The 26,041-nt window shown below is 39.0% G+C and overlaps 3 protein-coding genes across 4 annotated transcripts in view; 1 reads left to right on the top strand and 2 right to left on the bottom strand.

The window, feature by feature from the left end:
* myo15b (myosin XVB) overlaps nt 1-12,035 on the bottom strand; it is a 33,526-nt gene extending 21,491 nt beyond the window's left edge. Inside the window, 23 exon segments of the mRNA XM_036572437.1 lie at nt 1,046-1,136; nt 2,577-2,752; nt 2,874-2,988; nt 3,152-3,276; nt 4,015-4,060; nt 4,233-4,381; nt 4,511-4,588; nt 4,788-4,913; nt 5,121-5,252; nt 6,114-6,209; nt 6,632-6,755; nt 6,874-6,932; nt 7,044-7,157; nt 7,908-8,069; nt 8,201-8,314; nt 8,493-8,556; nt 8,664-8,767; nt 8,874-8,967; nt 9,919-9,993; nt 10,084-10,193; nt 10,399-10,462; nt 11,187-11,251; nt 11,557-12,035. Of these exon segments, the coding sequence (XP_036428330.1) occupies nt 1,046-1,136; nt 2,577-2,752; nt 2,874-2,988; nt 3,152-3,276; nt 4,015-4,060; nt 4,233-4,381; nt 4,511-4,588; nt 4,788-4,913; nt 5,121-5,252; nt 6,114-6,209; nt 6,632-6,755; nt 6,874-6,932; nt 7,044-7,157; nt 7,908-8,069; nt 8,201-8,314; nt 8,493-8,556; nt 8,664-8,767; nt 8,874-8,967; nt 9,919-9,993; nt 10,084-10,193; nt 10,399-10,462; nt 11,187-11,251; nt 11,557-11,973 (2,700 nt within the window). The 5' untranslated portion in view covers nt 11,974-12,035.
* Nucleotides 12,036-12,040: 5 nt separating this feature from the next.
* Nucleotides 12,041-13,748, bottom strand: LOC118808947 (myb-like protein X). The gene is made up of 3 exons (XM_036571828.1): nt 13,722-13,748; nt 12,164-13,572; nt 12,041-12,053 (listed from the first exon to the last, which is right to left on the bottom strand). The coding sequence occupies exons 1-3, from the start codon at nt 13,746-13,748 to the stop codon at nt 12,041-12,043; spliced, it is 1,449 nt and encodes a 482-aa protein (XP_036427721.1).
* A 5,788-nt stretch (nt 13,749-19,536) lies between these two features.
* On the top strand, nt 19,537-25,680 carry asb3 (ankyrin repeat and SOCS box containing 3). 2 transcript variants are annotated; one of them, XM_036572435.1, is made up of 9 exons: nt 19,537-20,654; nt 21,716-21,874; nt 21,979-22,091; nt 22,207-22,339; nt 22,638-22,815; nt 24,343-24,549; nt 24,662-24,931; nt 25,119-25,252; nt 25,420-25,680. In XM_036572435.1, exons 1-9 carry the CDS (start codon nt 20,456-20,458, stop codon nt 25,587-25,589), a joined length of 1,563 nt encoding a protein of 520 aa, XP_036428328.1. In that variant the 5' UTR covers nt 19,537-20,455; the 3' UTR covers nt 25,590-25,680. The 2 variants fall into 2 exon arrangements, with proteins under 2 accessions (XP_036428328.1, XP_036428329.1); XM_036572436.1 differs by having other exon boundaries at nt 25,119-25,311; nt 25,420-25,644.
* Nucleotides 25,681-26,041: the final 361 nt, after the last annotated feature.

Below are 26,041 nucleotides of genomic sequence, written 5' to 3'. Positions count from 1 at the left end.
ATGTGTTTTAATAAACTAATTTTTGTTTTGTTTTAATTAATTCTGGGTCTCTTTTCTTAAAAAGAATCTTAAGACTTTTCTTGTTAGACCTGTTTTTATGGATTAATTTTGCTTTGCTTTAGAAACTCTGGATCTTTTAAGAAGAATCTTAAGAATTTTCCTTTTAACTTTTTCCTTATTATTATTATTATTGTTTAGAATCTTTGGAAAATGAAAACAGGCCCAATGAGATAAATATTACACACAAAATATAAGGAATATATAATGTTTTCTCAGATACATTAAGTCACATAATTAGCAGCAAGTATTGATCTAAAGTACTGATTTAAAATTGTTTAAATTGCTCATATATCTGGCTGGATTTCAATCAGCCTTTACATCTCAAACTCACTTTAACCAATTTGTAGCATACATTTATTGCATTTTCTGTAAGAAGCTGTATTATCACGTATGATGCCATCTTGGCATAAACAGAATTTAAATGTCTTATAAATGCACTAAAAATAGGTCTAATAAGAGAGGAAGCCTTATTATTTCATACAAATCAATAAAAGAGCAGATTATGTCGATATCATAATAAGGACTGAGATATTACACTATCACAAAAGAGATTACTGCTGCCTCTAGGGAGTGAAGATATCAAAGAATGTCACACATCTAAAGTGTGACTCAATCAGATTATTTTCTGAATCCTTTTCAAAAAGGAAGTTGACTGAAAGTGTGTGGTTAGTGATGTGAGTTCATACTTTGACCCGACACGTAACTACACATATATTTCTATGGTTGATCTGGAAGCAGTGGACGCGTCCGGCAACTGACTCTGAGCTACAAAAGCTAAGTTCAGAGCAAGAGTGAAAGGAGGGTGAGGTTGGAATTTATAACATTATCTGGGCAATAAACTGGTGCTGGTTGCCAGGCAATGAGTAACACAGAGGAGTGTGTATGTGAGACAACATCCAATAATGACCATCTCTGTGACATATGGCATATTTGACAGAGAGAGAGAGAGAGAGAGAGAGAGAGAGAGAGAGTGTCATGAGCCTACCCTCCAATGTCGTTTTTTGATGGTGTTCCTGGTAATCATCATTGTTGCCCAGAACTGAGTGAAGGAGTTCTTTAGTCTCTTAAAATACTTCCTGCAAATAAAATAGGCCAATATAACTCCTCTAACTGGCCATACATTTTAATCTTTTCATTTATTTACTTCATGGCTTCTGTATTTTTCCTTATCTCTCTTTTACTTTCGTGCATTCCTAGGCTGTATGTGTATCATGTTGTAGGTTGGCAGAATTTTAACAGAATGAAAGCAAACTCACTAATCGCAAATGAATCAAAAATTAAAACTACATGTGGAGTGCTCAGAGTTCAATAACATTTAAGAAAAGGCTCTTTGTAAAAATACTTTGAAAGACATCTTCTTTAAGAAAGTTACAAGACATTCTTTACTGAAAACATGCACTTCAAACAAGAACAGTATTTACACTAACCAGCCACTTAATTAGGAACACGTGTAGCCCTGCTCAGCTGTACAATTATCCAATTAGCCAGTCATATAACAGCAGCAAAATACATGAAATCATATGAGAGATCAGAGGAGAATGACCAGACTTGTTCAAGCTGACAGGAAAGCGACAGTAACTCAAAACACTCAAAAAAGCATCTCTGAACACATAACACATCCAGTTTTGTGGTGGATGGGCTACAACAGCAGAAGATCACAAGTTCCACTCCTATCAGCAAACAACAGGTATCTGAGGCTACAGTGGACATTTGCAGCAATCACATAATGCAATCAAGTCAACATTGGCCATAGTCAGAAGATTTTTAGCTGTTTTGAGCATCTTCTAAAATCCATGACAAAAAATTAGACTGTTCTGAGAGCGAAGGGACTACGAAGTCTTACAAAAGTCTGTCCACTCGATGGCCAAACAACACCTCTGGGCAGTTGTTTTCAGCCACCTCTTTGTATCTGTCTCTTTGAATAGACTCATAAACCCAAAACTACAACAATTTCAAAAGGATATTTGAAATCACTGGTAAAATATGTCAAAAAAATCTTAAATAATTTGTGCTGTTTTGATCTAATAATCTTCTGTTCTGGCTACCGCGCATGCGCATATCTCAACACGGGTAGGTTTTTTACCAGCAAGCTGACTGGCTCTTTTTATCGAACAGTGTTACTTCTCCCTTAAACAGGCGCCATGCTGAGCAACACAAGCATTCCTATTTTGCTTTCCAACCAGGGAACTCTCTCTCAGTGTTACTAGTAAAGTGGCCAGTGAGCGTATGTTCGTTGTGTGAAATAGTAAAGATGTAGACATTAAATTATAGTAAAGCCGTTCACAAAACTCTGATTATAGAAATTTGCTTCTACAGTGTAATGATTTCAGAGAATGTCATGCACTTACTGTATCGATCAATCTGATGGATGTAAGATAAAATGCCCTTACTGCAAGTGCATGGAGCTTACACAGTTGCACAAGTCATGCATAATGAACAATTTTGTCACAATTTTGTTTTGTTGTCCGTCCTGCTCTAAAACACCACTCCCCACCATCTGCCCTCTTGAATCTGACCTGGCCTGGTGACCTCTAATGTGGGACTGGATGACGATGGCTTTCTGTTTGAAGAAGCGAAAGTTGCGTCGGCAGATGAAGCCACGAATGTTCCTCTGGATGGTGATGGCAGCCCAAGTCTGAGTGCTGCTCCATTTCTCCTCCACCAGCTGGTACAGAGACTCCTTCATAAACACCTGAGAGAATGTATGGTGTGTTTATAACAGTGTAGACAATATGGGAGCCATTTATCATAAAATATATTTAAACATTAGATTTGTGATTCAGTTGCAGCAGAAATCTTCCACTTTACTGTACCTTAGTCCGTCCTAGTCGGTACTGACTATCTTCAGCGCCAACAACCTCAAGCAAGGAAACCACCTGTTCTTTATCAGAGAGCTGTATAGGCCGCTGTGTTAGCAACACACCATATCTATCACCAGAAAAAAGTGAGAAAGAAGTAAAGGTGGAGAGGTAAACAGCAGTAAAGCAGGAGAGAAGATAAAAGAGATGATTGCTTAACAAATGGCACTTGATTAGCATGTATTCTAGAATCATGTTTTTTAAATTCAAATTAGCTTCTCTAAATTATGCACCTTTCCATGAAATACTTGAAAGGGATGCGAATGGGAAATCCCTCCTTTCTAATATGAACAGTCTCTAGTATTCCTCCATGTCTCAACTGTGTAGTGATGTAGTCCACATCAAATAATCCAGGGAGCTAAACAAAACAACATACAGAACCAGGTACTAATGAAGAACTAGAAATAACACAGCATATTGTCACTGTAAAATTAAAAACTCATAACTTAAAGCTGCACTCTGTAAGTTCTGGGGATTTGGAGACCTCTCTGGTGGACATATGTAACTGCACACCAAGTGCAAAGAACATTTTGTAATGTCAGTTGTGCTTTGGACAATCTGATAATTGTGAGCGTGTTTAAAGAGTATTCAAAGAGAGCCAAAACTTATTGAAGGTCTTCCAAGGATCTAAGAGGACTGTCTACAACTGCCATCATATCTTTATCAGTATAATGTTAATTTTGTATCTAAGACCTAAACGTTGAGCTGAACCTTCTTTTTGAACCTGTGTGTGTGATGTTAACATGTAAAGATGTATGATATGGTCTGTAAAACTCCCACCCCTGACTATTAAATGACTATTTCAGGCTTTACATGATCACCTGGAGCAGCGCAAAGACATCATATTTTAAAATGTTTTTTCCTCCTGACTCAATAATACCACTTTCTTTTTTGTTAACAAAAAATTTTACATAGTGCAGCTTTAATTTTTTACACCAATTAAAAATGTCAGTTGCATATTGTATGAATATTTTATGGCAAATAGGCCAATAAAAATAGTCTAACATCACTTCATTATGTCAACAATAATATCCTTTTATAGACATCATGGAAGAATGAGTGAAGCACTTTTAATGCAGCATAGCTCAGAATTTACCTTGACATAGTTTGGTTTAAAACATCGGATAAATGTGGTTTTACACCTGAAAGAAAAGCAGAAGGAACAGATTATGTGCCTTTAGTGTAACATTTGAAAACAGAAGCCCAAGCCAAGCCTTGGAATCGAATGCATCTGACTGAAGAACCAACATTAAAAGTACATGTGTAACACAAGCAACTGAAAACAAATGAGAAAGGCAATGAGGTTCTAGACACCTCTCTACCCGTGTGATGAGCTCAGTGAGTGACTGCTGAAAGTGTGCAGCTACAGTAGAGGCCTGGTGCCGGTAGCTTTTCCCTCTGAAGCCCAACTCTCTCTGCTGGATGTAGCGCTCCTGCACCTTACGGAACAAACCTGACACCATCTGCACCACCACACCATGAACACAAACAAATACTTATTAGCTCAGCTCTTCAGCAGCATTTCCTTTAAAGCTATCACAGATCATATTTAGTATGCAGAAGCAAAACACAGAGTCTGTTGGGTTGACTACCTGCAATCTACTGCGTGCAAAGAGCTCTAATACCTCTGGGCGAAACTGGTCATGGTTTTTGTTCAGAAAGTTGTGAACCTATTGGGAGAAATGCATTCACAACAACACTGAGGTGTCAGAAAAGATCTTAATATTTAAAGATAAAACATATCTTTTCCACATTCTTTAGATTTCATAGTGTTTACATATCACTAATGACAGTTATATGAAGCAGTAATGTGGTGTATGAATAAGTTTATATGAATGAACAGACATATATTGTACTAAAGCTGCTTGCCTGGTAGGTGACAGCTCCTGCATAGTGATACACAGTAAAGACAGGCAGAGGAATCTTGGGCTTGGCGTAGTAGGGGCTGTTGCCATGGTGATAATGACATTTCTGCAGGAATGTGTGGTCTGTAGCCTGAGACAGAGAGGTGGGGAACAAGTGATAAAGTCTAAGGCATACAAAAAAACAAGAAGAGCAACTCAGTCTGAATTGGATATTCTTTACTCTCCGGTTTTGTTATGTTTCTTAGTTTGTACTCTTTTTAGTGTGTAGGACTGAGTATCCCACATTTTACTCCCGTCAAGGTCATTAGAAATGATAAAGCCTGGAGTTTGTGTGTACCTGCGGAAGGCAGGTTTGGTCATCAAGGATGCGAAGGATGCCATGTGGTCGTGCAGAGATGAGTTCCAGACAGGGGTGGAAATTCTGAAGGGTCACGGGATACCACTGAATCTGCTCAGAGTTATATTCCTCCTAGAATACATACAGCCAACATAAAAATACAGCCAAAAAAAACAAAACAAAACAATATATATATATATGTATGTGTATATATATATATATATATATATATATATATATATATATATATAAAACTGAAAGCTACAGAGATAAACTGCACTGTGTGTACATTTTAAAGAGTTTTTAACATAGAATTAGCTAATACACAAAATGTGCTTTACTAGCATCTATTCTAATGACATGATGACTTTAAGGACGTTCTAACGATTTTAACCCCTTAAAAGGCCTGGGTCCAAAGTTTTATTACACACTTCTATAACCTAAGAATAGTTGAACCAGTTTGCATTGAACTCCCTGGAGTTACTGCATAATAAGTCTTAATATGTAAATAGCCTGTTATTTTAAAGGGCTTAAACAAATAATTTATTTTCAATCTTTAATTTCAGTTACTTTCAAAGTGACCTCGTCAGTCAACATCACAATATCACTAAAGATAAAGAAATAAAATTAGGCAAGCCTAGTTTTTCCAGACCACAATCGTCTGGAAAGCATTTGTCAAAGAAATGTCAATGATATTTCATCAACAGTGAAGCAGTCATTCATGTAAATACACACGTGTTTCAACAACATGACTCAGTGAGTCAGTAACAGCTAACCAATCCGTACACAGCAACAAAAGATAAACACTGTAACTGAGTAAAGATTTTGTGCAGAAACTTTATCAGAAACTTACGCATAACAGACTATGTAATAAACTGTTGAGTTAAATCAGGTGTTTTTAACATGAAAACTGCCAGAAAGTGCTGTAATAAGGCCCTAGACACCCCTGTCTTAGACAGTCTGTAAGGTAACACACAATGCACACATGCTAACCTGCTCCTGTGACACTAGGGCTTTGTTCACAAATTGCTGGAGCTGCTCATTTGCAAAATTGATGCACAGCTGCTCAAAACTGTTCACACCCAGGTCCTGTAATAAAATGTCTGTTAAACATTTGATTCATACAATGCAGCCAGAATTTCAAATATAACTTATCACAGCCTTTATCGAGATGGGTGGTGATAAAGTGAAATACATAAAAGGAGCTTCAGATAAGCGACTTGCTATATTGAAGAGCAGTGGTTCTCTAAACGGTTTTCTTTTTTTGCTCCAGACCAACTCATAACACATTGAGATGAAGGAAAAATGCAGACCATCTGGGAGGCCCTGAGGACCAGGTTGGGTTTAAGACACTGTTTAAGAGTTGCATGCTCTAGGACATCATCCAGTTCTCTGAGTTTAGTTTAAGCTAGATCAGGAGTGTTACAGTATAGTTTAAAACTAAACTCCAGGGCAGGTGATCTCCAGGAGCAAGGATGTTCACCCCAGCAGAACAGAATATAATGTCTAACCTCAAACCCGTAAATGTCCACGATGCCAACAGTGCTGTCCATCTCTGTGGGGATCAGCCACTCATTGATGCGTTCAAACAGCCCATCAAAGAGCACAGAGTACAGGGCTTTGGCAATGGCATCCCTGAGTCACAGTGGATAACATATTATATGTACAAAACACAGAGACGCATTGTCACAAAGCACTTTTGCCAGAAAAAATAGCTTTTGTTTCTACATCTTGCTCTTGTGCAGTGCCTCACCTGGATTCAATGGCACTTTCCACAGAAAGGGGGCAGTAGATTCTGTCATAAGTTGTTTCCTATAGAAAGAGATAATAAGAGAAATGTATCTTTTGATTCATCTGGGAGCTTTTACATTAGAAAACATGAATGGTTGAGTGTCAGCATAAAAAAGTGTCTATGATGCTCACTGTGACTCGGTGTGTAATAACAGTCTGTAGGGCTTCAGCTGACACCTGTAATAAGTTACCCACTCTCCGAGCTTCAGCCTCACTAAAGATCCTTGCCACCTCAAATGACTCACTCTGGAAATATTAAACATACACATACACACCCATACACAGACACACACACACACACACACACACACACAACTTAACTTTTTTTTAATACACTGTACACAGCAGTGTGTGAAAGTCAGAGACCATCCTTCATTTGCTTCATTTTCATTCATGCCATTAAGTATTAAGTTATTCATTTTTTTCAGCATCAGGAAAAAACAGTAAACATACAATGAACAGAAAATTTACATAGAAACCTCATCAACTAAATACAAATACATAACATCACATTTTTTTTAGCATTTAATGTGTCCACCCTTTGCTTTTTACTAGCTCTGGGGTGGCTAGTCCATTGTTCTGGAAACACCAGCAGAATCTTTCATTTGCAAAGTTTCTCCTTTTTTCTATTTCCTTTTCTCAGTAAGGGCTTCTTGACTGCTCCACACCCTTTCAGACTCATAGCACTGAGTTGTCTTATCAGTAGAGGGAGGCACAGAAACACTTGTGGATTTTTTGAAATCCAGATTTGTTTTTCCAACATATTTTCCTTGGCCCTCCCTTACACAAGTGGATTATCATATATCTAATCTTTTCAGAAGTACCTCCTGAAAAATGAATAACTTGTACTTCATGGCTGTTTTGACTAAATTAAAGAGAGTCTCTGACATTTGCCCAGTACTGTATATATTTTGATAAAATGTACGCATGTCCAATTACCAGTGAAAAAAAAGCAGTATTCACACATTACAATTTAGTGTATGTTACTGAACAAACCTCATATGAGCTGAAGCAGATGTTGCCTAGCTGTAGAATAGATGACAGGATAGCCCAAATGGTGGCTATCTGATCTGCGTGTAAGCCAATTGTCTCAAGACAGTGTACAAGAAGCAAAAAGTCCTGCTTGTCATGCTTTCCTTGCAGCTCACAGACACCACCCTTTATCAACCATAAAAAAGAAACAAAAGAACAAAGTATTAAAATATATATGTATACACACACACAGTATACACACACTTGTAGGAAACAGGCATATATACTAGAGGATCATGGTAAGACCATAATAAAACCTGGTTGAGATAGTAGTAAGTCTCGGCTCCCTGTAGATACAGATCCTGCTTGTCCCACTGATTCAACCCTGCCAGCAACTCATAAAAAACATGATAGTTCCTTTCTTCATTGGCCTGTAGGAAGAAGAAGACTTATTTTGGACTCATGCCTATATAGTATTTATAACGTTATACAGCATGATCATTAGGTTATAAAATTTAAATGCTTTGTGTGCAGGAATGTTAAATCATTTACCCTAGAAATGACTGCATCTAGTACAATTTAAATGATAAAATAATAGAACACACGTACCTGGAAAACAACTCGTGATTTCTCAAGGAGATATTTTGACAGTGAAGTCCCAACAACAACACCTCTGACAAAAAGTGAAAAGAATGGAATCAATGCACATTTCTTTTATGTTCATGGTTATCTAGAGCTACAGAGAATGCATATTAACATATTAAAAAGGTCCACACTTACTGCCGTATGTGTATGTGTAGGTATTTGCCAAAACGGCTAGAGTTGTTGTTGAGTATAGTTTTGGCATTACCAAAGCTCTCTAATATAGGCAAGACATCCATTGGCTAAGAAAAAAAAAACAACAGAGATCTAAGACATTTTTTCAGTCCATCTCTTTTCAAGAACAGAGTGCAAGACTGTAGAAATGTACATTTGGTTTATTCACAGTACCTGACGGATGTTGTCATTTCTACCCTGATACATGGAGCTTAGGTAGTGGACAATAAGTTTGGCTGCTTCAGTCTTCCCAGATCCACTCTGGCCACTGTAGAGAGAATTTATACTTAATAAGGTACAAGATACACTATACAGACAAAAATATTGGGACATACCTCCTAATTATTGAGTTCAGGTGTTTCAGCTAATTAAGCATAGACAAACACTGGCATAGGATGCCACATCTGCCACAAGTCAGTCTGTGAAATTTCTGTCCTGCTATATCTGCCCCTGTCAACTGGAAGTGCTATTATTGTGAAATAGAAGCACCAAGGAGCAACAACAGCTTAGCCACAAAGCAGTAGACCATGCAAGTGCCTATCTGATGAACTGGGTTTGGCGAACGCCAGGAGAATGTTACCTACCTGACTGCATTGTGCCAAGTTTAAAGTCTGGTGGAGGAAGGATAATGCTATGGGGTTGTTTTTCAGTAGTTGGCCTAGGCCCCTTAGTTCCAGTGAAGGAAAATCCTAATGCTTCAGCATACCAAGACATTTTGGACAACCGTATGCTTCCATCTTCATCTTTGTGGGAATGGCCTGGGGAAGGCCCTTTTCTGTTCCAGCATGACTGAGCCCCAGTGCACAAAGCAAGGTCCATAAAGGCATGGCTGGGTGAGTTTGGTGTGGAAGAACTTGACTGGCTCGCACAGAGCCCTGACCTCAACCCCATCAAACACCTTTGGGATGAACTAGCACAGAGACTGCGAGCCAGGCCCTCTCCTTCACCTTTAATGTTTGGCCACACAAATGCGTTTCTGGATGAATGGTCAAAAATTTCCTCAGACACACTCCAAAATCTTTTTCGAAAGCTTCCCAGAAGAGTGGAAGCTGTTATAGCTGTGAAGTGGGGACCAAGACCATATTAATGCCTATGGATTTAGAATGGTATGTCATAAAAGCTTCTGTGGGTGTAATGTGTAGGTGTCCCAATGCTTTTGTCTATATAGTATATTAATGTTTCCTTACTGTTGGATGTTGGTAAAATATGAATCTCTCACCTTATGACTATGCATTGCTCTTGGGTGGAGTTTTGGGACTGGCAAAAGGCAGCATCCGCGATAGCGTAAACATGGCTAGAGACATTATTCACCAAAAGTCAAACATACTATCACAGCCAGCCATCAGTAAAGTGGGCAGCAAAAGGACACGCTGTGGCTACTTACGGTGGGTTATTGTGCTTCTCTTTGCCTTGGTACTGCTCTCTCAGTTCCTCTGTGTAGATATTCAGAGGCTTAAAGGGATTGACTGACAACAGCATATTGCCAATATACGTCTGTTTTGATCAGATCAAAAAAAAAACAAAAAAACAAAGTGAAAATATAAGACAGGTAAGTGTTTCAAATAAGCTTCAGGTTAAACTAGGCGCGTTGTGAGGACACTGTTTTGGAAAAGGAGAGGCTATTGAAACAGTTTAGACATGGAAATACTATACCAGAGCCAGGTCATATAGCTTATTGTTGAGGAAAGCTAATGCATACATAAATGGAATCCCGTTGAAACCTCTTCTTCAGGTTCAGCAGCACTGAACTCTCACTCACTTCTCTGCAAACACAAATGGGTTTAGATAGCCAGTTTAGGTGCACAAATAAATTCATCATGCATTTTCAGTTTAGTTACTGTAAATAAGCTTTGCAGAGAAATATAAATGCAAGTTCAAATTTACTCAAAATTTTAACTCTCCTTTATAGTAATGTAACATTTCTCTTGAACTCAAACATGATACATAACAATGACATAACTCTGCCATAAATATGTTGTGGCAGATGTCATACGGTGTCATGAGCTGTCACAATGGATTATGTCCAGTAATTTCTAACAGTGTGATGTTTGCATTACTGGTAATTTTTGTCGTTTTTCAGTTTTTGACATAATTAGGAAACGCTTATTGCCCTTTACACTGTATGTAAATTTCATAATGAATGAACCAAAAGAAGTGGCCCAAAATTACTTGGAAAAAATTCTGGTTCAATTGATTCACATTAAAAGTAAAGTATGTTTCTTCTTTCTCCTGTAAAGTTCTCACTTTGGAGATGCGAGGTTTTGTTCCAACAGCAGTGCATGACTTGTTTATGGCATGGTTACGTCAGTTTTATGTAGCAAGGTTCAAGTAAAGTGTGATCGAAATATACAATGTACAGTGTTTATAAAAAAATATGTTTTCAATGCACCATTTGCACTACAACGAAATCATGCATACATTCTCTGATATAGTAAAATGTTTTGGGTGAGAGAGGATAATTCAGGTGAAAGGGCTGTTGTAACTCACTGCAATTGTGACAAGTCCTCCACTTCATCCACCTCCACAGCCTGGCTACTTCCTGGCATGAGGACCTGGAGTAGAGAGTGGTGAGCAGTAGATTTCTATGAGATATGAGGATAATAACAGCTCATACTCACCATAACCCTGCAGCAGCACAACAGCAAACAAGCACAGCAGGAATCGTACAAGCACACTCTGTTGTTCAGTATAGTAGGAGCTGTATCAGCATACTACAGAGGAACGCTGTAGCTTCCATGCATGCAACACTAGCCGCTGTGATAACATCACAGATAAAGAGCAAATGTATTGAAATTGAACACAGAGCTCATTAACTGAAGATAAGCTATTTATAACCAAATACAGGTGCATTTTATACCTGAGTGCTGTTGAGTCTGTCCTCCAACATATTTTGAGTAGGATCCTCTGATTCCCATGGGCCCCTGCCATTGTGTATGGGAATTTTTTGAGCATGTTCATCATCTTGGTACACAGTCCACTTTGTGAGCTTCTCTATGGTTTGATGTGGCAGAAGGTTTTCATTGCGAAGCCAGTCCTGAGGATCACCACCCATTTGGTGATTCTGAGCCCAGTGGAGATCCATATTTGAAGCGAAAACATCCTCACCCATAAGTTCAGCCACTTCTCTGTCTTCTTCCTCTTCATAAAACGATGGCCCCAAACCATCTCTCCGTAGCTCAGCCTCTGCAGAGAGAACTGCTGGGTTTCCCTCATTCCGCTCCCCATTCCTGCTTTGCCCAACACTTCCACCACCTCCCAGAAGAGGCTTGCTCATGGACAGTTTAGTAAGATTGACATGTGAGCCCCCAAGTTTTCCCTTTGCTGCTTGCAGGACACTGGCACTATCTTTGCTGTCTAATGTTGGTGTTTTGTCTGTTATGGCCTCCTGTCCTCTTTCCAACACTTGTTCTTCACAGTTGCCATTCCTCTCTGGTTGACTGGTAGTGTTGGCCTTTTTAACAGACTTCAGCAGACTGAAGTCTGGCTTCACTGGAAGCACAAGACGAGCACCAGGTTTTGGCGGTTTGCGCTCTGGAGAGGCATCACTGCCTGTACTAGTGCCATCAGGAGCAACAGCAGTGTCTTTGGCCTTGCCAACTTTGTTCATTCTGGGGAAGACAATAGCATATTTGGCATCACCTGAGTTGGCCTTTTCTTCTGGATCTTGTGGAGGCAAACAGGGGTCATCAGATACATTTCCCAGGCCTTCAGCAGAGTCATTCTGAGTATTCGCTGCCTCTTCTGTCTTTAAATCTTCTTTGGGACCCTTATTAGACTTTAAAGCACTGCCAGCCATCTTCATTGCCATCCTGTGGCGAAGAAGACTCTTCTTGGACTTTGTTCTGCAATCTTTCTTCTTCAGGACCAGGGCAGGTAGCCAATTTGAAATTCCAATCGCTTGTGTGACCGCAGATAGCTTTCGTCGAACAGTGATGCTCCTGGGCATCTTCTTTTGAATCCAGCCGGAGACACGGCGCAAGGTAGTCATTCCCCTCTTGCGTGCTAGCAAACGTTCGTTTGGCTTTAAAGACACTGTTTCTTCAGTCTCGGTTGTTTCTGTGGCTGTTTCTTCATTATCTTTCTTCTTCTTTGCTTTGGATCTCAGAGACGTAATCCTTACCTTTCCTAAGGTCGGTCTTACTTTCTCAGGTTGAATGTTTGTTTTTTGTTTATCTACAGTTTCTTCATTTGTTTCATCTACTGATTGCTCTTCCTTGGATGTTGTTTTATTTCCATCATTTTTGCCTTTCCCTTTCATTGTAAATAACATACGTGACTGTTTGCTGAGCAAAGTTTTGGGACCTTTTGATGGAGCCGCTGCCTCCTCTTCCTTCTGGATCTCTTCTTTCTTATTCATTGCCTTTGTTTTGCCAGCCAGCTGTAGGATCTGAGACTTCCCCTTCACTGCATCAGTCTTACTGAGAGTCATCCTTTTTATCGGGGATTGATCTGAAGGTACGGAGTCTTCTTTAGACTTCTCTGCAGGAGTAGGCTCTTTCTTACGTAGTATCTTAGATTTCAGCATCTCTCCCTGACTTTGGAGATGTGAAGCAATGTCGAGCGAGTCCGGCTTTTTGGATGGAACAGCAGTTTCCCCCTGCTTGTCTTCGGTATCGCTGATCACCTCTTGAGATTCTACTTCTTCCTCACTACTGATGGGCTCCTCCTTAGGCTTATCTTTGACTTCGTCTTCTGAAGATTCATCTACATCCTCCTTTATTTCTTCCTTTTCTCCTTCCTTCACCTCTTCCCCTGTTTTGATCTCTGTGTCTGATATTTCTTCCTCACTGCTCACTTTACTTGCTTCTGTCTCCGCAGTCTCTTCCACATATTCTGACTCCTCCTCTTTCTCTTCTTCACTAGACTCCTCACTCTGTTGTTCAGACTTCTCTTTTTCAGTCTCAGATTCATCCTCTTCTGAGTACACTATCCTACCTCGTCTTTTAGCACGTTTCTCAGGTGTTTTGCTGGTTGTTTTGGCTGGGGACGTTTTTGAACCATGTTTGGTATTGACAGCCTTACCTTTGCCGGCCTTCCCTGTGACTCCATTACTAGTCTCCTTAGAAGGTAATGGTTTGCCATTTTGTTGTCTCCTTCTTCTTACTCTTTTCAGAGGTTTTTCTTCATCTTCAACCTCCTCAGCTTGCTCTGTTTTTCCATTTTCATCCTCATCTTTTTTGGCCTTCCCTTTACTGACTACATCTGCTTTTTTGGCTTTCTCTTCACCACCCTTGCCCTTTCTTCGTCCAGTCCTGTTCTCAGTAGCATCTTGAGAAATTTTGGATCCTGCCTTCCTTGCTTTTTTAATTTGAACTTCCTTTTCATTCTTGTTTTCTTCCACTTTCTGTTTACCCCCTCTTGCCTTTCTTGGTGATTTAGCAGGAGACATAATGTAGAATTAAATTTGCATGATTTGTTCTCTTCTTCAGTTTTCCAGATGTCAGGACATTTCTTTTATAACCTGCAGATTTGTACATATTTGGGAGACATCAAAACTTTTAAACATGTGACCATGACCGTCATTGTTAATACTTACAGTTTACAGTTGTACATTGTCTTTCCTTTAACTTTTATTTGTTGAAATAGTGAACTGAAGCGGTAAAGAGACCCATACTAGGAGGTGGACAAGATCATGTGTCATGTCTGTCATCTAAAGTGAAAGGTGTGCCTGACCTAATGGTCATCATTAGTACTGGGTTTCAGTCATTAAGCCCAGGATCCTGCATATAAAACTGTTTGGGTGAAAGATCTGCCCTATTTATCAGCGAACATTCCTTAATGCAGTAAGATGCCTACAATATATAAACTGTGATACACTGCATGCTAATATTCCATATGCATATACATAAAATCTTTTATAATAAAAGGAGTTGTTTTCATTACCTTAAAATACAAAAAAATCTACATAAGCTTTGTGACAAACCTCAAATCAAATTCTGTTTACATTGTAAATTCACATAGATCCCTAACACAGTGACTTATGTCAGTGAGGTACTGAATTACTTACTTGTCTTCTTAGTTGCACCGGAGGCATGGCGGGGGTCTTTCTGCTTGTCCTGAGCTGCTGGTATCGTTGACACACATCAAGGATTGAACTCGCTTTGGGACACAAACACCTATGCAGTTTCTCCAAAACAGATGCGAGTACACAAGTACGCACGCTCGAGGGGTCCTGTTAATAATTCACGTTTCCACGGCAGCCCATATAGTTATACACCCATTCATATCGGCAGCTGGTGAACAGACTCTGGAAAGGTGAGAGGCAGTGCTGAAGGAGTGACAAAAGGTGGTGACACATGAGAGAGGGAGTCAGAGGGAGAGACATGTTGAGAAAAATTCCGTTAGAGCATCTCTAAAGATCTATATAAGGTCCTCTCTTTTAATGTATTTTTTCCCTCTGATGCCTTGAAGAGCAACTTAAAGTAAAAGAGAGGATCATCAGCAAGCAGACACCTTCAAATAAGTGCCAAAAGTAATTTCATCTGAACACGAGTCTGTGAAATGACTGCATTACTTGGTGCCTGTAGAACCAAGATGGAAATCACTGCTGAATAAAAGTGCTGCCAAACGTTTTGAGTATATTGCTATTTATTACAACAATTATTGCTTCAGTTTAATATTTACGCAGCTACACACTTTGAGCAAAAATGGTTTTATATAGTACCAAAACCAGGTTATTTGACTTATAACAATAGCAGAATTCTTTGTTATTATACAGATCCATTTTTAAAGAGGTTTTTTAAGGAAGTACATACAACAGGTTTTTCATCATAGAGAAGAACCATATAACCAAGCAAACAACCACTTATGAACCAAATTCATAATTAAAAAAGTACTTGGAGAAAAGCTAAAGGATTTTGCAAGGGCCTATGATGTTAAAAGAAGATTGTAGATTATGTTTTTTTTCAAGAAAATGCATGACATGAAGTGGGAGGGCTAAGTGAGTTTCACTGTTTCAGGGCTACTTGCTTTAGTATTTGGTTTTTGTATTAATTTGCGCAGCTGCATGATGGTCCAATTAACATATTTAATATGTTCTCAAATAAATAATATAACAATTACATTTTTGAACAAAAACAAACATAAAAAACAGTGGCAATACGTGGCTACATGCTTGTCTTTCAAAGGCTATTTTTAATATCTGAAAATTAGGTCTGATTAATGATTGATCACCCTTTATTGAATACTGAACAATTGAAACTTTGTTGTAACAAGCGGGAAATGGTGAGCTAGGACACTGCCCAGAACTCTCTCGCTCAATAATTCAGTGGATATTGTCTACCTGCCTTCAAAAAAGCCGCTGTTTGGAAAGCAGTTCTAACTAATGTATAAAACCGCAGCATTAAATAGCATTTCATAACTCATGCATTAGAAGTTCCTGATCAATGTTCATTCTCATTTCCTTGGCTGTTCAATTAGAAAAAAGGCAGATTATGGAGTCAGATGTCAGCAAAGTGTTTGTGCATAGCCAATTACAGAACAAAGTGATGTTCAATAATAGATTATGAAACTCTTGGTCATGCATGTATGATAACTGACCCTAGAACCACTTCTTCGCACAGGGAATTTTCTACACCTGAACCTTCCTGACAGGCTGTACCACAGACTATAAGCACTATACTGTGAAAATACGGCTCAGACTTTACGTAGTTGCCTCACAGGGCATTCAGCAGTTTACTTCCATTATTATTTGGCCAGTTACAATACATACCTTCGAGATGAGGTTGTCCCTGATTTTGCAATCCCATGGCACAATTTGTATTGCTCTTAAAGGTCAGTTTCTTGCCTATCATGGAGGTCACTGAACCTCTATGGTTCACTATATATAGGCTGGCCTACTGTATGTTTTTATTTATTTTCTCCATAGGCCATTTTATACTGTCATATTTCACAAAGTAAGCTATTATGTTATTTGCTCACAGAGTCATGTACTCTATTACAGTCCAAGATATTGCTTTATAACACAGCAAAAGAGAGAACATATTAAATGTGCTTTCCTTCAGAACAGTTCCACTAGCGTACCTAAGCAGGATAAATAATCTACAGGCTCTGGAAAGAAGGTTTCAGAGAGGATATCGCTACAACAACAGAGAACCAAATTTCATTAGCCTATACAAAGCTACAGAGTCAATTTACATCTCTTAAACAGCAATTACTGCAGAGTTGCTTTGGACATGAACATGTCAACAAGTCACTGTCTTGAAGACAATTACCGTAAAGGTGATTATGGTCACTTTTTATCCTTTCATTCCTACATAAAGATAACAGCATAGTGAAACAGAGCAAATTGTTTTTCACACCTACTCATGGAATCAGTTTAAATATATGCACGTATGCAATCTACTGAGACCAGAACCACCTGTAGAATGATGTGTAAAGGTAGCCTGACACCAGGTGGTTCCTTCTCATTAATACAATAAGATATACAACTCACTACATATATGCTATGTAAGTACTCTTTCACTGCATTCATGTTATTTCCCACCTCCATTTCAAGAGGCATACCTAATACAGCGTTTTATCTCTGTAATTACTGACTCCAGGATAGAGGCCAGTTTGGAACAAGTCATTTCCAGCGTCATTAGAGGGCTGGGCAAAGTTTAGCTCTTATTTAGTTTATACCGGGTCAGAAATACCTTTTTCTCATTTTCTTCCTGGCATTTAGCTCTCTGTGATAAAGTTCTCAGTGAGCTGAGAGGTGGGGGGTCACAAGCCTCTAAATACAGAAAATTACTTTTGCCAGAAGTAGGAACGCACAGTTAAAACCATCTTAGTTAAGACCTGTTGGTGCAACCTATACTGTAGAGAGATGTAGTTCCAATCTGCATCTAACATGCTGCCACCCTCTTTACCTAACATGAATGCAGCTAAACAAAGACAAAGGAAGTTAAATAGCTGAAGCAGGTGTTGCAGAGTGTGGTTGGAACTTCTGGTATATCAAAATAGTACACCACCATAAGCAGCACATTCGTTAATTTAGGATGCATTATGTAGTAGTATGTGGTGTTGAAGGCAGCCTCAAACTCTGCAGGAAGGTAGATCTCACAAGGGCCAAGGTTCCAAATCCCTGTCCTGGAAGAAATGCCACTACTGTACCAAAAGAGTCCTTGGATAAGACACAGAATACAATATAGGCCTACCATTGTAAGTTCTGTGGATAAAAGTGTCTGCTTAAATCCATTCATGTCAGCAGCATCAGGCAAGACCTGACAGCAGGAATATGCCTTTTTCTTTCAGGACAGATTTCCAAGTTCTGTTACTAGTTTTTAAGGTTCAAAATGACCTTAAAGCACCCACTTACATCACAGAGTGTCTGTCTGTTTATGTTCCAGCACGTGATCTTAGATCTGCAGATACTGGCCTTTTGTAAACACCTTCTGTAAAATACAGAAAACATGGAGAGTGGAACTCAATTCCACCTTTTATTAGACATTCAAGCTCAGTGCTCACTTTTAAGAAATTTAACTATGTACATCTTTAACGTAGCATTTAATTAAAACTCTAGGTCTCTTGGTATTTATCTATTTAATTTGATCTGTGTCATTGTCTTATATGATTTTAAATGAACACTCATGATTTCTTCTGTTACTGTTTAGCTTTGTCACCTGTTTGTAAAGCATACTGAGCTGCTGCCAGCATGAAAAGTGCTATAAAAATAAAGATTATTATTATTATTAGGTGGTTCAGCAAATAATTATTCCTTCTATCTTTGTTTTAACAAATACGAAATAAACATTTAATAAATGCATGTCTATAAAATACATATATAAGATCACATCACTTAAATATACAGTAATTACATACCAGTTTAGTAGCCTATAAAAACAATTTCCATTGATACGGTGGAAAAAACAAGAATGTGTTAAAAAACTGGACTTAACTAGTCACACTGCAGGATTTAACAAGTCAAATGCTGGACTGAACTAGCCAATCTAGGCCCAGTTTCCAAAAAGCATTCTAGTCTTAAGATCATCTGAACTGGTAGAGAGAGTTCAGTGTTCAGTGTGATGCTCTACCGTTTAAAGATCATCTTTGTGCTAATATGCTTTTGAGAAACCCAGCCCTGAGCAGAGGATTCAACAACAAATATGACAAAATGTATGAGATTGGGATTGTTTGCTATGTGTATTGCGCATACTGTGTATATGTGTTTTAACTATGTTTTGTTATTGTTATAATGTTGCAATATTAAGCTTCTGAAAGCCAATATTTTTTAAGATACTACAGTATAGACAAAAATACACACACAGAAAGACACACTATCCACTTTTGGAAATGTACAGGGTGTCCCAAAAAAATTTACATCATTTGAGATGTGAATATCTAGCTACGTCTTAGGCAAACGAAATTAAATAGGCTTCATGTTGAACAATACAAGATTTATTTATCAAAATTCGAAGAAGAAATTCAGATTTTATAACCGATTTCACAAAGCTTCACAAATGTAATATCTTCCGATACTGGTGGTCGTCCAGATCCCTTTGCCCTGCATAGACAGCCTTCCTCTTTGAATTTTTTTGCCCAAATCTGCTTTCCAGTCGGTGCATTTTTATTTAATTTTCTCGAAAATGCACGCTGCACACTCTTGTTTGTTCGAGCATATTCTAACACACAAAACGCCTTTTCATTTCTAGTGAACGCCATTCTTCAACCTGAAAAAAAACATTAAAAGTTAAACTTGGTTAGTTTTTACACATTTTGTTCAAATTTGAGATCATTTGAGGGAGAATTGGCTACGTTATTAGACTACGAAATTATGTCAATTTTTGGGGACACGCTGTAGTGGTCTTCTACGGCACAGAGACTTAGTGTAGTGGCTTTTATTTTGAAGCGTCTTTTTCTACATCCGTTTACTAAAGACCACGGAAAAACAGTCCTCTTCAGCTCAGTGTAATGTTACTCGATTTGGGTGGCGATTTCACAACTGTTTCACCTTTACTTGCTGTCTGATCACAGAGCAGTTTATCGACCTGCCGTGCAGTGGATGAGGCGGTACAGACGAATCAAACCGCTGACCCTGGTTCAGCTCATAGCTGAAGAGCGACCTACCTGGACTGGATTTGGACTAACGTTACTTTAGGTGCCTCATTCAATGAATCTCGGCAGTTTGTGTTCAGTCAGGTGAAAGGCTGCAGCTGTTAGACAGCTAACAGTACTCACACAGATAATGTTTACACGGTCATAAAGGAATCAGCTAGAGGTTAACCGGCTGGTGCACGTTCGCGTTATTTTTCTAGCTGTTATGTAACTTAGTTTTACCAGCTAACTGTCATTTAGCGGACACCAGCTACCGACTAGCTAGGTTAGCTAGCTGTCAAATATCCTTCATATCAGTCTGCAGCTTATTACAACTGCTAACAGAACTGCGTTTTGCTAGCATCACTTAGACAAGGCTGCGACAGTTAGTTTAGCTAGTTTGCTTTTTTTTTAAGTTTGTTCTTCTCCTTAGCTAGTTAGCTAACCCAGCTGTTAAAGGTACTTTATATTAATATGTATTATATTGTGACCCCTAAAACCTGATTTTTCCTAGCATCACTTGGACAAGGATGCGGTGTAAAGTTAGCTTAGCTAGCTGAGCTAGTTCGTTAACTAGGTTAGTTAGCTAGTTAAATACGTCCACTTTGGGTTCTTCTCACACTCTTAGCTAAAATGTTAAAACTGAATTATTAGGAAGTGGACGCTGTCTTTCGTGTAAGTGCAGTTTTCTCGTCACTGTTTAACTTTCAGCGTTAGCTGACAGGACAGTAATATTAGTGATGGATTTCACCGAGTGCTATGAGGACACTTGCTCAGCCGTGGCACTGGCGGCCAGACAAGGTGATGGCCGGCGGGTTCAGAAGCTCCTGAGAAGAGGCTACTCGGTGGATGTGAAAGACAACCGCGGCTGGAACGCTTTACACGAAGCTGCTGCTTCTGGCTCTGCACAGTGTGTTCGCCTTCTGCTCAGCGCTGCTGGTGAGACACAAGTAGTTGATAAGATTTTTTTTCTTGGCTAAATTACCAAAAACAACCCCCTGACCCCTGGCTATCCGTTTGACTCCAGTGTGTGCATTGCAGGGTTGTAACGATACGTATTTTTTAGGTTCGATACGTTTTCGATTCTATGTTCAGTTCGATATATTAGGTCTCTTGACTGTACAAAGCTCCAATATAATACACATATTATTTCAGTTCATTTTTTATTCCCAGACAAAATATTGCAAAGTCATGCATAGTTCATGTCATTAATGGCGATCCTGTGAAACAGTGTGACTGAGCTATAAACAATACCAAAAATCTAAACAGCTATATGCTGCGTTTAAGTCTTGTTGGAAATAGTGAAATTAGTTCACATGAACACCAGGGCAATTTTGCAAATACTAGTAGGAAACTCAAATTTTGCTGTGAGCCCCAAGTCAAGGGTTGACAGCCTGCAGTAGATGAATGTATAGTAGATTTTAATAAATCATAAGTTGTAACTGGGATAATCTTCACACAAGATTTATTTTTTCTCTAAACTGGATAAAACATGCATTGTTTGCTAGGGTTGAACCATTTGAGGAAAATGTCTAATTCTCATTTTTCAGATTAATGTTGTGGTTGTGATTTAAATACAGTTATTGTCTATAAATTAAATATAATTTTCTCCAATAAGAAGATAAGCACATCCATTTCTTTGGACTTGAGACTTGAACACTAAATGTAATGTGCTAGATTAGCAGTTCTGCGCTATTAGGTTAATTAAGCTTATGTTAAATAAAACTTGTATATCGTTGTTGTGGGTACAAAACTTTGTATCTCCAGGGTCTTTTTTCCCCCAAAACTTGTAAACACCACCTGCCCTTGACATTTGTCCATGACAAATAGACCAATAGAAATGCTCCAAAATGGAAAAAAAAAAAAACTTTTTACCCTGGCTTCCATTACGAGTTAAGAATTTTTGTTTTTTTCTCCTGAAAAGTTAAAATTTTGAAGATGAAGTTTTGATCATTGACAGTGACGTTCTACATAATCACGAGTTTTTCCTCTCTTATCAGCCAGCTCTGAAGACTACGTCAACTCTCCGACGCACAACTCTGAAACACCTCTGTATTTTGCCGCAAAGAACGGACACATCCGTGCAGCTAACCGACTTATAAAGGGGGGTGCAGATATCAATAAGATGTCCAATGACCTGTCCTGCCCTCTCTTTGCAGGTAAGGTAAAACATTTTGGTCATATATAGCTCACTTGTCAAGTTAATTTGTGTTGTATATAATTCACTGCTTCAGTATATTGCTTTTTCCTGCTTTGTGTCAAGCTGTGGATGGTGGGCATAAAGAAGTGGTGGAGCTGCTGGTCAGTAAAGGAGCAGAGGTCAATGGAACTCATTCCACCTCTGGCTGGTCTTGTCTCCATCAGGCAGTTTACAAGGTACTGACTAGAGACCTCCAAGAACTGTTAAAGTCTTTTGGCACATAGTAAACAACTGAATTATTAGGTCTAGAAAGCAGAAGCAGAGTAAAAGTCATTGTTGCCACTTTCCCAGGGCCACACAGAGATTGTGAAATTCCTGGTGAGTGTGTGTTCACTTGAGGCTGTGGATGACTATGGGATCACGCCATTGTTCGTTGCTGCACAGTATGGACGTCACGAGTGTCTAGAGGTCCTTGCAAATGCTGGTGAGGTTACCTTTTTAATGATTAACTCAGTTGCTCTACATATATTGGACTGCAAGTTTCAAGCTTTCTCACATTGCTTACTTTGGTCAATGTTCAATGTAGCTTTTATTAGAGCACTACAGTATTATTCTACATGACATCAAAAGAACCTCTTATTATATGTTGCTGTATTGCTCAGCAAAGGAGTTTTAAGAGTTATATGGATGCAGAAGCAATGTAAGGGGAATAAAGAAAAGGTCTTAGGAAGCATAATAGTACATTTGCCAGTGTGACTGATATTCACCTATAAATCCTGCAGGCGCGAATGTAAATTGTCAGGCAAAAGACCTGGCCACACCACTGTTTATCGCTGCACAGGAGGGCCATTTATCCTGTGTGGAGCTTCTTCTTGCCCAAAAAGCTGACCCAAACCTCTATTGCAACGAAGATCAGTGGCAGCTTCCCATCCACGCTGCAGCCCAGTTCTGTCGGCTCAGGTGAGATGGCCAGTTCAGTGGCGCAGCAGTAAATATGTGTGACCATTTTTACCTGGTTCCAAATTCATATAGCTTTTCACAGTAGGACTGACCTAGGATCAGATTGTTGATCATGCATGTTGATCATGCAACTGTGAAAGTACAAGCATAAAGAAGCCAAATTAACAGATTAGTTATCTTGCTTCCTACCTATGTTTACTCAAACAAATGTCTGCAGTGACATAGAATCATGTCTTGAGTCATGCAAAGCTACATTTGTTCTTGAGATTGAAAATGTATTCTGGTAGTATACATACTAAACACATTAGAATTAGCTACATATCTAAAAAATACACCAACATTACTCATGCTACTCATGATGTGTCTCAGTGAATATAATAATTGTGACTGGCCTAAAATGGAATTTAGGTTCTTTTAATGAGTATGTACCACGCTTCATAACTGTAGCCATGAGTCCCGTGATGGTCTCATCAGTATTAAAAGTCGCTTACTTTTGAATTTGCATGAAGTTGAAAGGAATCAAAAACTTAAAATTGCACTGATAAGTCCGAGGATCTTACAATAGGCTTTGAGAAAACTAAGACTAATTCCTTTTGAGATAAAACCAAGGAACTTATCATTAACAGTTAGAAATTTGTTTTATCACTTGTTCTTTGCAATGAAACAGTCAGCACTATAAACTGAAGTATCTAGGAATTAAAAAAAAATACTCAGGAAACAGAAAAGGTTTGGGGTCAGTATGGACACCTTAACATTACTATATGGTAAGGGGTGAGAGATATGCCAAAAATGTAATATCATGATACTTGAAGACATTCTCGTGATAAACAATATATATCATATTTGTTTTTCCTATCTTTAATGAGTTAGAATAGACAAGTTGCAACAATAGCATAACATTTTTTAAAAATGTTTTTTAGTCAGCATTTCTCATATTGCACTGCTAATAAACAGGACCTCTTTGTAATGAATGATGTAGTTGGACAGTGTTCTTTAACTACTATGTACTAGGAAAGCATATTGTGATGTAGTTTATCACAATTATAATGAAAATATATAGCACATTGCCCACCCCAACTATATGGCTTGTAAATCTTTGCCCAAAGTGCAGGAAGCAGTTAGCTAGAATGGTTAAAACAGCTGGAAAAATAATTGGTAAACAGCAAAGCCTGTCTGACCTGTATGATAAAGCTGTGCACAGGAAGAGTGTAGCTATACTGAGTGATCCCAGCCATCTCTCCTCTGGCTGGTGTTTTAGAGCACCATCATCCAAAAAGAATCTCTATTAAATATCTTTTGGGTGTCCTTTTTATGAGTGATTGTGTGTTTCTATGCTTACATGTTAATGTAATGTGTTTATGGTGTATGATTGGCTGTGTGAACTATGGATGTTTTAATCATTGTATCTCAGGTGAGACCAAAGAAAAATGTCCAGTCTTGATTGGCTTATTCTGTTGTATTGTAATGGCTAATGGTTTTGTTGTTGTCACATTAATCCTAATCCTTGTTCTGTGTAACTCCCTACAGTATTCTGGAGAAATTGATCTCTGTGACAGGCAGGGACTGTGACCAGGGTAAGGGGAAAGTCAGCCCTGTGTATCTCGCAGTACTCAGTGGTCAAGCGGACAGTCTTCGTCCTCTGCTCAGGGAGGGTTACAGTCCAAATGCCCAGAGCTGCAGGCAGTTTGGATACTGCTGCCCTTTGGACATGGCTCTGTGGTGTAACTCTTGGAAGTATGAACTCAGACATGTGTAAAAAATTAAAGTACACAGCATTTTCATCTGTTGTTTATGGTATTGTGTAATAATATATGCTATCTTGTATCTATTTTTTTCTGTCTCTCAGTTTGGACAGTGAATGCCACCAGAGTCGAGAGATCGCTCAGATGCTGCTGGCCGCCGGGGCGCACGTCACTATGCCCACATATGTCTTTGCACTTCAGGGTCACGTACCTGAACATCTGCCCCTGATCCTGGAGCATGCTGGCCTCCCTAAGGAGCACCATCTGGGGGAGCTGGTCCAGGCATTGCTGAAGGAAGTGCCCAGTGCTCCCTTTTGGCTCCCTCTGCTGCTCAAAGCAGGCCTGGATCCCACACTGCTCCTTCACCAAAAAATGTAAGAAGTAGTAGAAAAGCATTATGTGATGATTTATGTTAATCAACACCAATCTTATTTACATTAAGTTGGAAAAAACAAAGAAAGTGCTGTTTGCTTTTACAGTGAGATAAATTAGGAAGAGATTTTGTTCTACCCCTCCTCTTCATGTGTAGTATTTCCCATGTGGTGTTTTAATTGTATGAAGGTTTGAAGAGGCAGAGACCAGGGTACTTAATTTCTTGCTGGAGTTCATTAATTGGAAGACTCTGCCCTCCACAATGCTTCAGATTCTCTCGTGCCGTCAAGCAAAGGGAACTTGGACCCCACAGAAGCATTTCGGTAAATACTGTTATTAAAAAAACTCAACACAGTGAACCTGCATTGTCTCTCCTCTCAAGGTAACATTACCTTTGCCCTTTAATTAGGGTTTTTCACATATATCTAGTAAAAGAGCTCCATGCAAGTCCGTTGCCATGGTAGAGTAATCGCTTTTCTCTGTGTTCCAGAGAGTGTTCCTGCTCTGACTCATCTGTGTAGACTGGCAGTACGAGCTGCAGTGGGCAGCGATGCTCTGTCTAAATCCTCCTTTGTTCAGCAGCTGCCTGTTCCGACACTGCTGCAGGACTACCTCCAGTTCAATGACATCTCCAGTGCCTACACCTACACGGCTGCCTGACTGACAGTTAGGGCTAATTAAGTGATCTTACTTGTTCCACGGCAGTATTTTGTATATATCTTAATAAAACTTGAATGCCCGTCTCCTGAAACTGGACTCTGGCTTGCTTCATTACACTGAAGTCAAAAGATGTGGTAAGGAAAAAGGATGATTTCCTTCATTTTCTTTTCAAGTTCGTTCTCCTCTTACACAGCCAGCCTTTAGACAGAGCTGGAGTTGAAATTCACCTCTGCTTCATGTCTTTGGTCTGCCTCGTTATCTCCCTTCTCCTCCTCAGCAGCTCTCCTCTCTATCTGCCTCCAAGGTCACACAGGCAAAATGCGCATACTCTTTTCCAATGCTAATTACGGACTGAGGCATGACCATTCAGTTGGACACATCTATTTTTTTGTCATCTTATTATTATTATTTTTTTTTACAGTATTTCCATGGCTTCTGTAGAAGTGCACTGC

Source organism: Colossoma macropomum, unplaced genomic scaffold (genome assembly GCF_904425465.1).
Source record: "Colossoma macropomum unplaced genomic scaffold, Colossoma_macropomum, whole genome shotgun sequence".
NCBI classification, from domain to species: domain Eukaryota; kingdom Metazoa; phylum Chordata; class Actinopteri; order Characiformes; family Serrasalmidae; genus Colossoma; species Colossoma macropomum.
Note: the sequence above shows the minus strand (reverse complement) of the source record. Positions and strands in the feature narration are given on the sequence as shown.